At 40.4% G+C, this 15,834-nt stretch overlaps 1 protein-coding gene across 20 annotated transcripts in view; it reads right to left on the bottom strand.

Annotated features, from left to right (window-relative positions):
- The window catches only part of CAST (calpastatin), a 110,543-nt gene that overhangs the window by 12,280 nt on the left and 82,429 nt on the right, over nucleotides 1-15,834 (bottom strand). For 14 of the 20 annotated variants that reach the window (XM_035014918.1, XM_035014921.1, XM_035014930.1 and 11 more), the window contains 9 exons: nucleotides 15,653-15,700; nucleotides 14,430-14,525; nucleotides 12,494-12,589; nucleotides 9,168-9,269; nucleotides 8,596-8,679; nucleotides 7,113-7,163; nucleotides 6,871-6,942; nucleotides 2,882-2,980; nucleotides 1,139-1,246 (listed from right to left, as the gene is read on the bottom strand). In XM_035014918.1, the coding sequence (XP_034870809.1) occupies nucleotides 1,139-1,246; nucleotides 2,882-2,980; nucleotides 6,871-6,942; nucleotides 7,113-7,163; nucleotides 8,596-8,679; nucleotides 9,168-9,269; nucleotides 12,494-12,589; nucleotides 14,430-14,525; nucleotides 15,653-15,700 (756 nt within the window). The remainder of the gene's footprint in view (nucleotides 1-1,138; nucleotides 1,247-2,881; nucleotides 2,981-6,870; nucleotides 6,943-7,112; nucleotides 7,164-8,595; nucleotides 8,680-9,167; nucleotides 9,270-12,493; nucleotides 12,590-14,429; nucleotides 14,526-15,652; nucleotides 15,701-15,834) is intronic. The other 6 variants (XM_035014919.1, XM_035014923.1, XM_035014912.1 and 3 more) reach the window with 2 other exon arrangements.

Below are 15,834 nucleotides of genomic sequence, written 5' to 3'. Positions count from 1 at the left end.
GACGATGACTCGATGAAAAAAAGTGAATCTAGGTGCTTCTACACATCAATCCACACGTGTGGATTTCTACCTGTATTTTAAGATAAATGATGAAATATTTATCCTTAGAAATCATGGAAAGAGAAAAACCAAGTGTATAAACTATCTTTTGTCTTTATGTGAGTGTCACTTTTTAAATAAGGTAAGTCACTGTACTTTGATTTTGAGAGAGGAACTATTTACAACCTTGATGTTTCAGAGCAACGCTGAAGGACCAGCCCGCACAGCCAACCTGAATGAGTGTGCTGACTGCTTCAGTTGTGGGGGAGGAAGCACCTGCTGCTGGGGAAGCGGCGGCTTCACCTCCCTGCATCCTCACCTCATGGGGGCACGTCTGTCACAGACATTCACTCCCCACCCCATCCCCCTGGGCAGGGGGATTAAGGGGGAACAGGCTTCATTTTTCTGCATCATTATTTCATTTTTCAAATACAGGTCAAGTTCACATCAATGGTCCTATAACAGTGGGAGAGTGAAGACCTAAGGATCCTTTGAAATGCCCTGGGACATGGATCTGGCTGGTCACTTCCAAGCTAAACGGATCATGTAGCATGAATAAGCACTTACTGATGTTCTAGAAGGTGTGTAGAGCTAACAGTGTTTGCCTTACAAACACGCTTCTGCTCAGTGCTGACTCCTGGCCCAATGCTGCATTTAGGGGTTTGCATGCAGAGTTATGACGGCTCAGGAGTCTCCTAGGGAAATCTGACAAATAGGGGACTTCTGCCCCTACATGCACAGAGTATGTCACCCTAAAAAATGCACATATCTGTGGGTCATATATATGAGAGATGCTTATTGCCAGATAAAACCAAGAAAAGTTAATGTGGGAAAAGAATGAAAGTAAAGCAGAGCTGTACTTTTCCATCATAACTAAGTCTGGTCTCACAAATAGGACATCTGCCTGAGCGTGTGCCCTAGCATAGTCCTTACTGAGGCAAAAAATTCAACAGACTATAGAGAAGGAAAAAATGAGACTTAAGTTACCCAACTCTTCACTAAAACTCCAAAATCAGAAGTGGATTTTTTTTCCTTTTATGTGCATGGTAGGATACTCTATGCTATGAAAACCTTAGATTTAACTTATGTATTTTTTTACCTTGACCTTATCCTCTATTGGTTTGTTGTCATCTGGATCAGGCTGCCTTTGGCCTAGACTGTCGGAAAGTTGATCCAACGCATCGTCCAGTTCTTTGTTGTCACTCTGCTAAAAAGTCAATCTGAATTAGTCACTGGTTAGCCAAATCAGGTCCTCTTGGAATGTGGCCCTGACACGGCCACCAAGACTTCCATAAACTCATGAGATTTTCACCTGGGAGGTGGGCAGGCCCTTGGGTGGCGCTCCTTCCCCTAATCTTTCGCGGTCCACACTTCCGTTGGCCTGTCTACCCCACCCTACCCCCTGATGCCTCTCTCTCCTAAAAAAGAAAACAAGAGGCTCCAAAAATAAGGGGGTTCCTGGCCTGCTTTGTTGGAAAATGCACCTTCCTAGGCATTCAGTGCATGCAACACTCCTGGTGACAGTCTGAGGGCTCAGGAAAGAAAACACATGAATTATGGTAGCTTATTTTCTGATTCCCACATTTACTCATTTAAGTAAAGACTTACAAGGAGTCTGAGTGATGGCTTCATACAAAATATTAACTGAAACTAGACTTTATGATGGGAAACGGGATGGGAAAGGTGTCACCCTAAAACATACCTGTGAAAGGCATACAGGCTTTGGATTGCAGATGTTCACCACCCCCCTCAGCCAGGGCAGAGCCCTCACGTGAGTCGCAAGGACTGAAGGGTAAACAGCAGCCTGGCTCATTAATGATGCTTCCTTTCTGTGCACGGGCACTTTCGTCATTGTGGGGACACCCCCCCCCCCACACCCACCCCCACCCATTTTACTGGTTATAAGAGCTTCACTGGAGCCCAGGATTAGAGCTGTTAATGGTGGAGCTACCCACGGCTGAGTCTGGGCTTTGTCATTGGGGCCTCTGGATATTTTCAGATAATCCTGAGGCTGACCGAACAGGATAAAAATTCGTTCAGAATCTCAGACTACAGCACTAAGCAGCAAGCTTTGATGCTACATCAAAAGGAAAGGAAGCATAGCTGACTTCACTAAAGCTTCTTCATCTTCATCTAGCAAACGAGGTACTAGTTCTCATCCAAAGGAGATGGGGATCTGGTTTAGGGCAATCTCTTTGATGTGGTGTGGTCTCCTCGCCTCGATAATGTATAATTTGGTACTGCACAGAAAATTAATCAAGGAAGTCTGGAAAAGCTTTGGTCCCACAGAACTGCCTCAGAACATGTAAATAATTAAAATAGTATTGATGCTGAGGTTTTTGTATTGCTACCATGAAAATGACAAAGTTTTCCTGGTATGAATGGGAGGAAAACTGCTCTAACATGACATATTTGAGTTTTTGGGAGAAGGAGCTCAAACACTGAGCAATTCCATAAAATAAACGAGGTTCAATAATACGGAGTATTTATAGCATGTGTCAGGAAAATATAAAGGAGGAGAAAATAATCAGGAAAGCTAAAGAATTCATCAAATCTAATAATTCGAATATATACACGATGCACACTCCTGCTCTTTCAATTCTAATAAAGCAACAGTAATATTAAGCTCCTGGACTATGTGTAAAATACTTCATAAACATTGTTTCATTTAATTAATTCAGATATTCTGCCACCTCCCAAAATCGCCAGTCTTCTCTCTTCTAAAACAGAAGGGGCTTTATCTTCCTAACGATTTTATGTATTTTCATTTACTCTAAGGCAAGGGGCCTATTTTCTTTCTTCTTGTTGTTACTGTAAAACCTATTTCTAAGATGCTGCTTACCACAGTGTCAGGGGGTGGGCCGGCGGCGTGCGTGGTGGGAGCTGGGGTTTGGGAGACCACTTCAGAGATGACAGCAGGAAGGTTAGCATCTTCAAATTTCTTTTGTAAAAAAAAAAAAAAAAATATATATATATATATATATATATATATATACACACACACACACAAATATATACACAATATATTGCACTTCATATACATGTCAGTAATATATACAAAACTATGCCTGCAATGCCATCACATAAATACATCTTTTTAAAGATTTTATTTATCAGAGGAGAGAGAGAGCACAAGCAGGGGGAATGGGAGAGGGAGAAGCAGGCTCCCCGCTGAGCAGGGAGCCCGATGCGGGGCTCGATCCCAGGACCCTGGGATCATGACTTGAGCCAAAGGCAGATGCTTAATGACTGAGCCACCTAGGCATCCCTAAATACATTTTTTTTAAAAGATTTTAAGGAATCTTTACACCCAACATGGGGCCTGAACTCACAAACCAAGATCATGAGTCACAGGCTCCACCAACTGAGCCAGCCCAGAGCCCCTTAAATAAAATTTTTAATACAGCTTTATTACTATTCTCTTCATCCAAATGGATGCAAAATAACACAAATTTTAAAGGCAATTTTGATTCTTCCTCCTCCATAGTTGCAGGTTACACCATCTCTTAATTCCTATTGATATTTATTATTCCAAATGTTCAATAATCTAATGAGAGTTGCAGGGTCTGTTTACACATTTTTTGGTGTACATTTAGGTTGTTTGCAGTTTTTCAGCTTTCTTCTTTATAATTAGTTGCTCTGTGTGAGTTCTAAGAGTGATTCTTTTTATGGCGCTGGCTCGATCCTGACAAACTGCCCTGCCTCTCCAGAGCTGCTAGACATTCGTACTGTGGAGGGCAATGAATGAGCATGCTTGCTTTCTGTGGCCTCCCCTGCCTCAGTTAGAAATCTGTTACATATTTTTAATTCTGATACAAGGTGTATAATGATGTCCCAGTGTTGCTTTATACCTGGTATATGTTGTGTGGCTTCAGTGTTATTATTTTTTCTTAATGTTAAATAGTATATTATTCCAGAATCTTTCTGAAATAATGATTTATTCTCCTTTAAAAAATATACTAAATCTTTTATGTTCATTTCTCAGTTTTTTCCCATTGATCTATAGCTTTGCATTCTGAATCAGAATTGAATTTATCATTATCATATAAATCAATTCCTATATTTGAAGTCATCTTTCCTAAAAATACTGAAAAATGCTTTTGAAAAATGCTTTTCAGTATTTTTTCATGTTTTTATACATTTGCTTTAGCTTTTCAAACATATTTTAGAATAATTTTATTGAGTTATATGAAGTGCTATTTTAAGTTAAAAAACTGACTTATAAAATGGCTGTAGAGATTTGTCGTGATTCTTTTAAGACACGGAGTCAAACTATCTTAGATGTTTTGTTTTTTTTTTTAAAGATTTTATTTTTTATTTATTTATTTGAGACAGAGAGAATGAGAGACAGAGAGCACGAGAGGGAGGAGGGTCAGAGGGAGAAGCAGACTCCCCACTGAGCAGGGAGCCCGATGCAGGACTCGATCCCGGGACTCCAGGATCATGACCTGAGCCGAAGGCAGTCGCTCAACCAACTGAGCCACCCAGGCGCCCTATCTTAGATGTTTTAATTCATGTTTTCATTTTTTTGTTCATCTACTGCTCTGCTCTTTAATGTCTGACGTCTCATACTAACTATATTTTCCAATCTGTTACTGATGTACACAGGATGCACAATGGTATCTACAAATGTGGTATCTACAACTAGGGATATCTACAAATGCACAAATGTTCCTTTTTCATACTTGTCATTTCTTTTTCATGTGTTGTTATTGATTCTTTATACACCACTAAGCAGAAATGACAATAAAATCAACTCTTTACACTTTTTTTCTAAAGGAAATGCCTCTAGCTTAATTCTGAATATTTGATTCTTGAAGTTAAATATACTCTTTACTACATTAAGGGATTACCTACTTTTTAAAGGTTTTTATTTAAAATATGAAGGCATATGAAATTTGAAATACATCTTTTATATGGACATAACTGATTGTTCCTCTCTGATACACTACTATGCTATATGGATTTCCCTGATATTAAATAAATCTTGAATTTCTGACAGTGGTAAATAATTACTTTAATAATTCTATATTCTGTTTGTTAAAAATTATACATCTACAGATTTGAGTGACTTTAGTCAAAGCTTTATAATAGCTTAAGTTTGAAATTCAAAATTCAATAAACATTTGGTTAATCAGATTTCTCTTTTCCTCTATTACTGATGAAGGAAAGTATTTATGATATTGTATCTCATGAATACTTATTTGGCTACTTATCAAAGATTTTGATTTGCAAATGTCTTATACTTGATTTCTTAAAATAGTCTCTTTAGAATTTACTTCTTGATTTCAGTGGTAGTGGAATGTTTTTAACTTTCTCTTTTTATTTTTATTGTTTTCAAGCAGGGGACCAGCAAAGGGAGAGGGAGAAGCAGGCTCCCAGCTGAGAGGGGAGCCCAACACAGGTCTGGATCCCAGGACCCTGAGATCAGAACCTGAGCAGAAGGCAGACGCTTATCCGGCTGAGCCACTCAGGCACCCCTAAATTTCTCTTTTTAAATAGAATTTCTATTTTATTGTGATCAAAGAACATGGAATGCACAGCAGGCACTCCTTTATATTTGAACATTAATTATGAATCAGAATATGATACTTTTCCACCAAAGTTTTTGGGACTTTCCCCCCAAATAATTTTCTACTTTGAACTCTTACTATAATTGGTTATTTCTACTTTGTTCATGATAGACACTAATAAATTTTTCCCTTTGCTAGACTAATTTTCCAAGATTATAATTTTTTTAAAAAAATGGTTGGTTATTTTATCTCTTAGTCATTTCACTGCTATACATTTCTTGGGTGGGTATAAATTCAGTTATATTTTCTTTGAATTTCTAAAAGAAAAGCCCTAACTATTATAATAATACAAACAGTATGGGGAAAGTGATTAAGGCATGCGCCCCCACCCCCCCCAATCTGTTGTTTTGCATCACTCTAACGATATGATTCCACATTCCTGGGCATACTGCTCACTTTATATTCTCCCCTAAATCAGGACTCGGGAGCTTCTCTGTACTGTAATCTGTTTGTATGGAGGAGGAAAAGGGGAAGGTCATGGAATGGGGTGACTCGTACGTACTGCCTGGGCATCATGCTTTCATAGGGGTCCAGTGAGGACCATGCACTGGTTAGTAATCCTGTCTTTGAAGGGTTTATTGCTTCATCAAGTCCAAAAATGAGCAACTCCAAGGAATCACTATTTCTCCTAGTTGCTACTCATTTTGTTTCTCTACTGATATATTGTCTATGCCATTGTCCACATAAGAACCCTGTAAATAGACAACCCAGATCCCACAAAAAAATGATCTGGAATTATACAAGTTTGGGCACTCCAACAGACTTACAATACATTTGCATATAAATAAGCTCTAAAAATCCTATAGTAGAGCAACCTGCTTACCATTACCCAACATTTCCTGAAATTTCTAGTAATAAAATTTCCTTTGAGGAATTATCTGTCCTACATAGAGCTAAATTTCCCTAGGAGGCAATTACGGAAGATGATAAATTGTAGAAATATCAACAGGTAAAGTTATTTGAGATGTACTTTTGGGTAAATTCAGTTTTAAATTCTCTTTTCCTAAGTATACTTGATAAAGAGTATATGCTCATTGGTTCAATTAGTTACACTGTTGCAAATATCCACTGTGCTGGAACACTATTTCATGATAGGACACACATCTCATGGCCACAATGGGTTGAAGGCCTTTAATTCTGTGACTGTTTCCTCAGCTCCAAGGTTGGATTCTAAGTCACTCTAAATGTAATTTAAGTGTTTCCATTTATTTCTGCCACCCTACAAGTAAGGAAATAAAACCAGGAGTTTCAGACTTACAAGAGATGCAGAGTTTGGGGAACCAGCGAAGTCCTTAGACAAAGCATCAAGAAGGAAGTCTTCACTCATGGGCTGTAAGAACCAAGAAGTGTATCAACAAATGCCCCCTCATCTGTTTCCTCTTCAAAGGATGTCACTATTTATGGCTGATCAGCTTATTAAAAAGAAAGTCATGCCCTTCCAGAATTAACAATCAGGGCCAAGTAAGAAAGATACGCTTAGAGAAAATGGGCTTTGCTTACTGGAAGCGATTCCTTGGACACTTTTGTCAGGAGTGGTTTTCCATCTTTATCCTATTTGGGAGAGAAAAACACAGCACAGATTCATTTCACTTGATTTATCCTGGGGGATTTATCCCAAGTACAAACCCTTGTAAACTCTGTAAGGCGTCTATAGGTTATACCCAATTTTGTACATTATAAATCAGATTCATCATTTCAGGAAAAAGATTCTCTCACCAGGGAATATAGGAATATCCGCTGGGAGCACAGGGATGCACCCCTCACCTGTTTGGGGGATGGGCTTTGCCAAAGTTGCCTGAAAACTGGTTAATTTCATAGGCAAGACATTCAACTACTATGCCCTGATTCTGTGTGACAGCCTGTAGTAAGCACTGAGAATATTACAGAAAGAAGGATAGACAAAATTCTTGCCTATCATCTGAGCTCATCCTTACAGCTCAGATGATGCAAGTCTGAGATGACTGACTCTAAGTGCCACTTCTGAGAAACAGGACAAAGACATGAAAGCATTTGAAGCTGTTTAGTAAAGGAAAATTTATAAATGAATGGTAAATCCCACTTATCCACATACACACAAATAACTTGGCGCAAGCCTACAGAGATGTGTAGTTGGATATAAATATGTAAGAATATATGTACATTTAGTTGAATATGCTCTTAAGTAGCAGCATCTTTTTTTAGTGATTTTTTTTTTTTTTTTAAGATTTTATTTATTTATTTGAGAGAGAAAGACACAGCGAGAGAGGGAACACAAACGGGGAGTGGGAGAGGGAGAAGCGGGCTTGCTCCCTGCTGAGCAGGGAGCCCGATGCGGGACTCGATCCAGGGACTCCGGGATCATGACCTGAGCCGAAGGCAGTCGCTTAACCAACTGAGCCACCCAGGCGCCCTAGTGATTTTTTTTTATGTTATGTAAGTAGCAGCATCTTATGAAGATAACGGACATGTGTTCTGTCCACACGTGTGTCCCTGATCAAGTGATTGTGCTTCAACTACAAATACATAATGCAGTCTTCCCCACTGTGTCACTTGTTCCATATGATCTGTACTTTCAAAATGAAAGAAACAGAATTATCATCCTTCTACTTAATGTCAAACAGGCTTTCTTACTTTTCCAATGTATGTCTAAGAGTTGCAAATTTTTCTTCCTAGGAAATAATTACTCCTCACTTTAGTTTTCCTAGTTACTAAAGGTTTTCTAAGTTTTTCTTTGTTTCCGGTACTGTAACAAACCATGTATTAAATGGAAAAAATTAGGCAGCTTAGGCATTAGATTTTTTTCACTTAAGGGAGGAGTGAAAGGTCGCTGAGGAATATTTTAGCTTCATACCTGGTATGCCAACAGAGTATTAGCAAACTATGTGGCATTGAAACATTAAAAACAAGCTCTTTATATTCCAGGCCTGTTTCCACGTCCCTGCTTTATGTTTATAAAATTCAGTATTAATTAAAATAAAATAGACAAACACCCCAGGCTGTTTACCTTGACCTCTTCTAGTCTATAATCAGGAGGAATGGTTTCTTCTTTTTCACCAAGTTTTTCACGATCCTCTTCTTTGGCTTTCTCCTGCATAAAGATTATACCATTTTCATGATTAATACACCTCCATAAAGTGGATGCCTAAGTGGCTCCATGTGAGGTAAGCAGCTCCACTGTTAGACCAGAACATACCTACGGCCCAGTGTGTAGAGGTCCCAGAGCAACCTCCGCTTTCTCAGCCTCCCCTACCTCCGCCACCTCCCGATGCCACCCTATCACCTGCTGGGCTAAAGGGCGATGCTGAGGGGCTGGGAAGCGACCACTTCCCTCAGGCCTCCTGGGCAGTGCGAATGCACACGACCCGGGCGCGACGTACAGCGTATGAGCACGCTATCTGTCCGCCGCTAGAGCGAAACACTGATGCTTACACAGGGTTAGATTATCGAACAGGTATGCTCCCTAAGAGAGAAAGCCAGCTGGTCACGTGTTGTGGGGAAAAAAAAATGACTAACTTCCTTGGGGAGTGAAGACCATCAGTAACAGCTCCTTTCTAGAAGTGACTGAGCTGCTATTACCTTCACTTTATCCGCCACGGGCTTCACATCTTCTTGGTCTGCTTCTTTCTTCCCCAGGCTGCCAGCCAAGTCTTCTACCGCATCATCTGGCACCATGCCTTTCTAAAAGCACATTCGAGGATACACTAAGTAGGTAGTTAATCACTCCTTTTAAAAGAGACTGCATCAAACAATTCAGAAGGGCATATCCTTATTTCAGGTCTAGGTAAGAAGTACATGTCATCATTTAATTACCAACTGAATTAGAATCTATGTTTAAGAAACCTACAATGTTAAAAATTGGACCAAGTTTCCTGTGCTAAGTAAACATTAAGTGGGTGTAATATGTATTGACACTGAGCCACTTACATAATCTAACCCAGTGTCTTGGTTTGAAAACAAGACAATGAAAAGGGTATACCTCAGAGAAGCAGAAAACCAGGAAAGAAGGGATCTTTACGGGGATCATTCTAGAGAGGGCACAGGAAAGATGTTCAGAAAGGCCTATGAGAGGACGTTCTTCCCAGTGCTCTGTGAAATCAGCCTGGCCCCTCCCGGAGGTGGCTCAGACAGAGCCTCTGCTGAGACACAGAAGCTCGCACTCTTTACATGCCTTCTACTTGTCAAGGTGGATTCACGCTGATTCGGGTGACTACCTGTGCCTGACTGACCCGAGTGCCACAAGGGGAACGGTCTACCTGGGGTCCCACTGTTCAAAAGGGAATGTGCTCCCTCCTGATGCAGTGAGCTCCGGCCATGCTCGTCTTTAATGAAACTGGGTGAAGACAACATAAATGATATAAAGGGGCTAAAAAATCAGACTTGATCTGACTTCTTCCAAACCCCAGGTCATGATCTATCCACTGATGGTTCATAAAATCAATTCAACAGTTCATGGGCAGGTCTTTTTTTTTTTTAATGAAAGAATAGAAAATAGAATGCATCATACATAACAAGGATAACTACTATTCACTAAACTGTTATTTCTATTGTATAGATACTGAGTTGAAATATCAATGAATTTTATTGCTGCTTTTAGTCAAAAGTATGAAAGCTTCTGAATGAAAAAGTCTTGAAGTTTATTCCTCTAAAACTCTACGACCTCACATAGAGTACATACTTGACTACTAGAGTAAAAGTATCTTTCTGTTTATATGCCTTAACCATCGATGTAAGTAAGAAAAGTTTTTCTGCTTAGCTGCACTGCAAAAGAGATCACCAATGAGAAAACGGAGCCTGAGTGGAAGGTGATTTATCTCACCCTCTAGTGGTTGGATGCTGCACAGATTTTATTCCGAGGAGCAACAAAAATCCCTGATTTATCTAACCTGTTTGGGATTCTATCTAAAATGCAAGATGTGCAGTGACCAAAGCCTTAACCAAGCAATTGGAACTGCTAGCTTGATCTAAGACATGCGCTCACACTTGAGCTTGGTTTTCTCCTACTCTCTGCTGTAGAATCTTTGGAAACAACTACTTCCTGTTAAGCCTGCTCCCCTTGGCTTAAGAAATAAACCACCCTGAGGTAGCAAAGCTAGGACAGCACTCTTAAGGATGAAGCAAACTGGAAACAGGACTAAGGGCTGAAACTTCAATTTCTGTAGTTATTTCACGTTGTCAAATTCACAACTACAACTCAGGTTTCTGGATTTCCTCAAGCTTTCTTTTTATACAAACGAGAACCACAAAGGGCACACATTCATCTCCTTCCTCTGTCTGCCCTTTGTTTCCTTTTGCTCACTAATCCTCAAGCCCTTCTCGGGTCCTCTGACCTTTGTCATACTTCGTGGCTGTTCATTCTGGCGCCCATGGCTGTCACAATTCCAGAAACGCCAACTAACTTCAGTGACGGTAATCTCAGCAACCGTGGTCACCAGAGCAGATGGAGCAGACGCCCAGAAAAGATGGTCAGAGAATGGAAAAACAGAGCGCTTTTCTGTGCACTAAACATCCAATGCTCGATGCCCTGCAGTCAGCGTCAAGCGAGAAAGGAAGGTACCCTCGAAGGCCCTGGCCAGCACCCGGGGCACGAGAGGTGGAAGACCCATGTTTAAGTCACAGAGTTCTGCTCTGGAATGTTGCCTATTGTCTTTTTGATTCCACTCACCACCTCTGTTCTCACTTCCTTCACTGTCTCTTGCCACATTCGCTCCTCCTCTCCTAGTCTTGACCACCGTGGCTTGTGGCTTTGTTCCCACAAAGTTCTGGGGCATACCCAGAGACCTCAAAAAGAGGTCGAGTCCTGTGTAAGGCAGGAGTTAGACCTTGGCCTTTGAGGGGATTTTCCCTTGGCACCAAGAATGTCCCTGGCAGAAAGCAGCTGCTTTAGGGCACCCAGGACACACATCCCACAATCTCTTCATCTTCTTTTCTCGAACAACTAAATGCACTAAACCCAAGTACACCAAATGCTTTACCCCTCTGTGCCGGCTTGTCCTTGCCTCACTGTTCTCCCCAGGAAGCCAGTACTATTCCAGCTTCTCAGTGTGATCATTCCCTCCTTTCTGTATTTCCTAATTCCTCCTGGGGGCGGGTCCCTTTGGCCAAGCTCCCCCTGCCCTTTTTCCATATGAGAAAGATCAAAATGTACCATAAAAAGCTGGCTATCTGACCATACCCACACTAGATGCTAAAGTAACTAAGAGCAGGAACCTCATCGTTTATATCACCAAGGCTCTGAAACGTTAAGTGGATTGCTCAAGGTCAACTCAAAGCTTCACTTCCCTCATCTGTACCAGAGAGATGATCAGAACCGGACTCACAATGTCCTTATGAAAGTTTAATAAGATATTGTCAAGCATCTACAACAAGTTAACTCTTCAGAGTGTAGATTCACTAAGTCTGTCGTAATAAGGCACAGTTCCATCAGCTGTTAGGCTGAGTCAGCTACCTGCTAACACAAAACCCACTGAATTCAAAAAGAAAGATTCAACTACTTAATTACCATACTTCATACAAAAGTTAGAACCTGAGAGAGAGAGGCAAGTCGAGAAGAAAATGGAAAGGAATTGAGAGAACCTCCCTTCCAGTGGGAGTGGGGAAAAGTCCTGATGATTCTGGTGCAGATTATTCCACTAGGAGAGTCAACGAAAGATAACATCAGGCTGTTTGTGGATCTCCAAGCAGGCTTGAAGGATGTGCGAAAGTGAAAAGGCGTGATTATCCACAACAGCTAGGGAAGCAGAAAGCCCTTCAGAAGGTGAAGGAAAAACACTGCGGCAGTTTAATTAAAAGCAGATACTATAGCTCTAAAAGATTTTCTTACTTTGTTAGCTTTAATAATCTGCTGGTAATACACAGCAGCAAGTGCATGGAAGGAAGAACATTACGCTCAGAGGATCACTCACTGAGGTGGGTGGCTTGGGTGGCGCCGACTGTATACTACACATGGAAGTCCGAGGCACGGCCTCACTCACGGGAGTTAGGGCAGCAGCCTGAGACTCCTGCAGAGAGAAGGAAGTATGATGAAGGGTTTCTAGAAATACCTGGTTAGTGAGACTGAACAACAACGGACAAACAATACACTCCCCTATGTTACATGCTGCGAGCATGATTTTCTTAAATGCCGAAGGACTGCTGAATAGTGAATAAATCAAGGCCATGTTAAAACTCCTCTACCATTATTTCAACTTCGTTTTACCTCTTACCTTAGGTAGGTTACTTAACCTCTCTGAGACTCAGTTTCCACATCTGTAAAATGAGAACAAGGATAGTACCTACATGTCAAGGGTCAACATGAGGCTTTCAATGAGGTAAAACATGTCCAGTGCTTTGCATACTATCTGGGAACACTGTGAGCGCAATAAAATTAGCAACTATTATTATTCATATTACTTTCATATAATATATAACAATAATATGCCAATTATATAATGTAACGTTTTATATAAATGCATCCTTTTTGTATATTTAAGAGCACCTTATTGATGGTGAATAGGTATGTACAAATGTGAGGAAGTAATACGATCCCAGCGGTTCTCAAAGTATGGTGTCCGGAACAGCGGCAATCAGGGAAACTGTTACAAATGCAAACTCTTGGGTCCCCACCCCAACTACTATGGAAATTCTGGAGGTGGGGACCAGCAACCTGTGTTTTAACAAACCCTCCGGTGATCTTGGTACTAAAATTTGAGAACCACTGTGCTATCTGCTCACAAGAGTAAAATTTCAAACAAACTGGTTTTAATCCAGGCACTTACAAAAGCTTATCCTATGTGTAAGGTGCTCAGTAGATGATCACTAACAGGATACTATCTCTTCTTCCAAGGAACTTACTGTTTACTTACTACTATGTATACATGTCAGAGGTGAAGACCAAGACAGCTAAAACCTTGCTTGTAATAAATATCTCAACAGGGATATAGAAAGAACAGCAGAGCCCCGGGTGTGCTGTATTGTTTAGAAAGGTTTGGAAGAGTGGTAAGGTTTGGGAGGGAAAAGCAGGAAACAAAGGCTATGTTTTAGTAGAGCTTTAAAGGCATGACTGACATTTTAGATGATCGTGAATTAGGAAGGAAGGTTATTCCACAAAGAAGGACCACGTGAGAAAAGTCAAGACCTCACAAACACAAGCACTTATTGTCACAGTTTAGTAATGGGAGGACACACCTTGGTAAGGAAGGAAGCTGGGGCCAGAACACATTAGCAGGGACTTTTATTTTGTGGGCAACGGGGAGCTCCTGAGGATTGGAGCAGGGGAATGATGTGGCTACCAACACGCTTGCTTGGGAAACACTATTTCTGGCGGACATATGGGAGGGACTGAAATGAGACTGATGACAGAGGCCCCTGCCACCACGAGTTTCAGAAGGAAGAACAGAAAGGAAAGCATGGGTGTGAATGCTTTCCTGAAGGAATAATTATAGGACTTCAATTATAAGAATATCAGGGTCGGTTTGGGAAAAGAAAGCACATCTAGAAAACGTCAAGATGAAAACTGCCTATAGGAATGCCTGGGTGGCTCAGTCGGTAAGGCGTCTGCCTTCAGCTCAGGTCATGATCCCAGGGTCCTGGGATCGAGTCCCGCATCGGGCTCCTTGCTCAGTGGGGAGCCTGCTTCTCCCTCTGCCTGCTTCTCCCCCTTCTCCCTCTCTCTGACCAATAAATAAATAAAATCTCTAAAAAAGAAGAGAAAAGAAAAGAAAACTGCTGATAAAAAAGATGGTGCAAATGGTTTCCATCAACTCCTTCATGCTAAAATCGTTTAGGCCTCACATTTTTAAGATTATAGACAAGTATTTTTAAAAACCACAGAATTAGAGATGTGTATTTTTAGAAACATACTTCTGTTTTTTCAGATGGCTTAGATTGTTTTCCTTTACTTTTAGGCTGGTTAAAATCTTCTGAAAGTTCATCAATGAGTTCTGATTCACTCAGGGGCTGTAACAGAAGAAACACTACATTATGAAGGGACTAATTTTTTTTGTTAAAAACAAGCTTTTCAGAGGGAATTCTTTTTGTTAACACATATTAGGCCATATTTTAGGATCTAAAACCAAAATTTATATTGGGGATATTTTTTAATTTATCAATGTAAGACAAATGTCATGCAATAACTAAGGAATACTGGACACCTGAGTACCACAGGAGTGTTCATGATTCATTTAGTCAAAAGTTTTCCTGATCCTTCAATTTCCGAAGGATTTTGTTCAAATAAAACAGCCTATTCTTTCCAATGAAGATCTTTCTTAGGTGATTTTTTTTTTTTTTTTTTTACTATTTCCTAATGACTTCCTTCTGAATAGCTCCAGAAACACAGATCACACACCCTTTCCTATGACTATGTGGGATTTGGGCAGGAAAGTTCTCCTATCCTTAGTTCCTTCAGATGAAATTCATTTAGAGCATGTGGAAATTTTGACTAATACCAGTCATCTATAACAGAACTGCATGTTGATTGAGAAGCTGTGCCTCCGTGTTGGAAAGCCTGAGTTTTGGGTCCTGGCTTTGCTGTGTAACCTTGGGCTACTCACATAACTTCTCTGGCTCTGTTTCCTCACATGTAAAATGGGAACGATAAGAGCGCCCTCTTCATTCAGTGAGGACCCAACAAGGTAACATATGAAAGGCATCCGATGCAGTGTCAGGCACGTCATAAGTGATTAATAAATGTTGCTGCTTATTATATCCTAACAAGCAACTAGACAGCTTGATCCCAACATAAGTGAAGGCAGAGTAGAATCATTAAAGTAACTGATGTCATGATGCCAATCAAACTCTGAGGTGCGAACAATCTATTTTGAGGCCCTCTTGACATCAGCTCCTAATGTCCAGTGAATGTCCCCTAAAAACCCATAACACTCTAGTAATCATTCATGAGGGGAATCCTCATTAAAATACGTGAAAAGGAATCAGAAACAGGAGCCAAGTGTTGCCATCACAAGCTCCCCTTTCTTCAATACTAGGTTGGCATTCAAGTCTCCGCAGCGAAATCCTGTCAAAATTATCGCAACTTAAAACTTAACAGTTCTTTTGTTCTTTAATTGTCAGAAGAATCACTTCCTAACCTTGGATTTTTCTTCATGCTCTGGCAATAGTGGTTTTCCATCTTTATCCTGAAAATAAAATAGAAAATTCACTGAAAATGAAATAGAATATTTTGTTTTCATGGCCCATAGTTTGTTTTATTAGGGAAGGCTATGAGAAGAGAGATTTTTTCTTATATTTGAGTGATTTGTTTTTGAGTGAA

The sequence above is a fragment of the Mirounga leonina genome, unplaced genomic scaffold (genome assembly GCF_011800145.1).
Source record: "Mirounga leonina isolate KUSES-001 unplaced genomic scaffold, KU_Mleo_1.0 Mir_168, whole genome shotgun sequence".
Lineage (NCBI taxonomy): Eukaryota > Metazoa > Chordata > Mammalia > Carnivora > Phocidae > Mirounga > Mirounga leonina.
The sequence above is the reverse complement of the archived record's forward strand: the minus strand, read 5'-3'. Positions and strand labels throughout refer to the sequence as shown.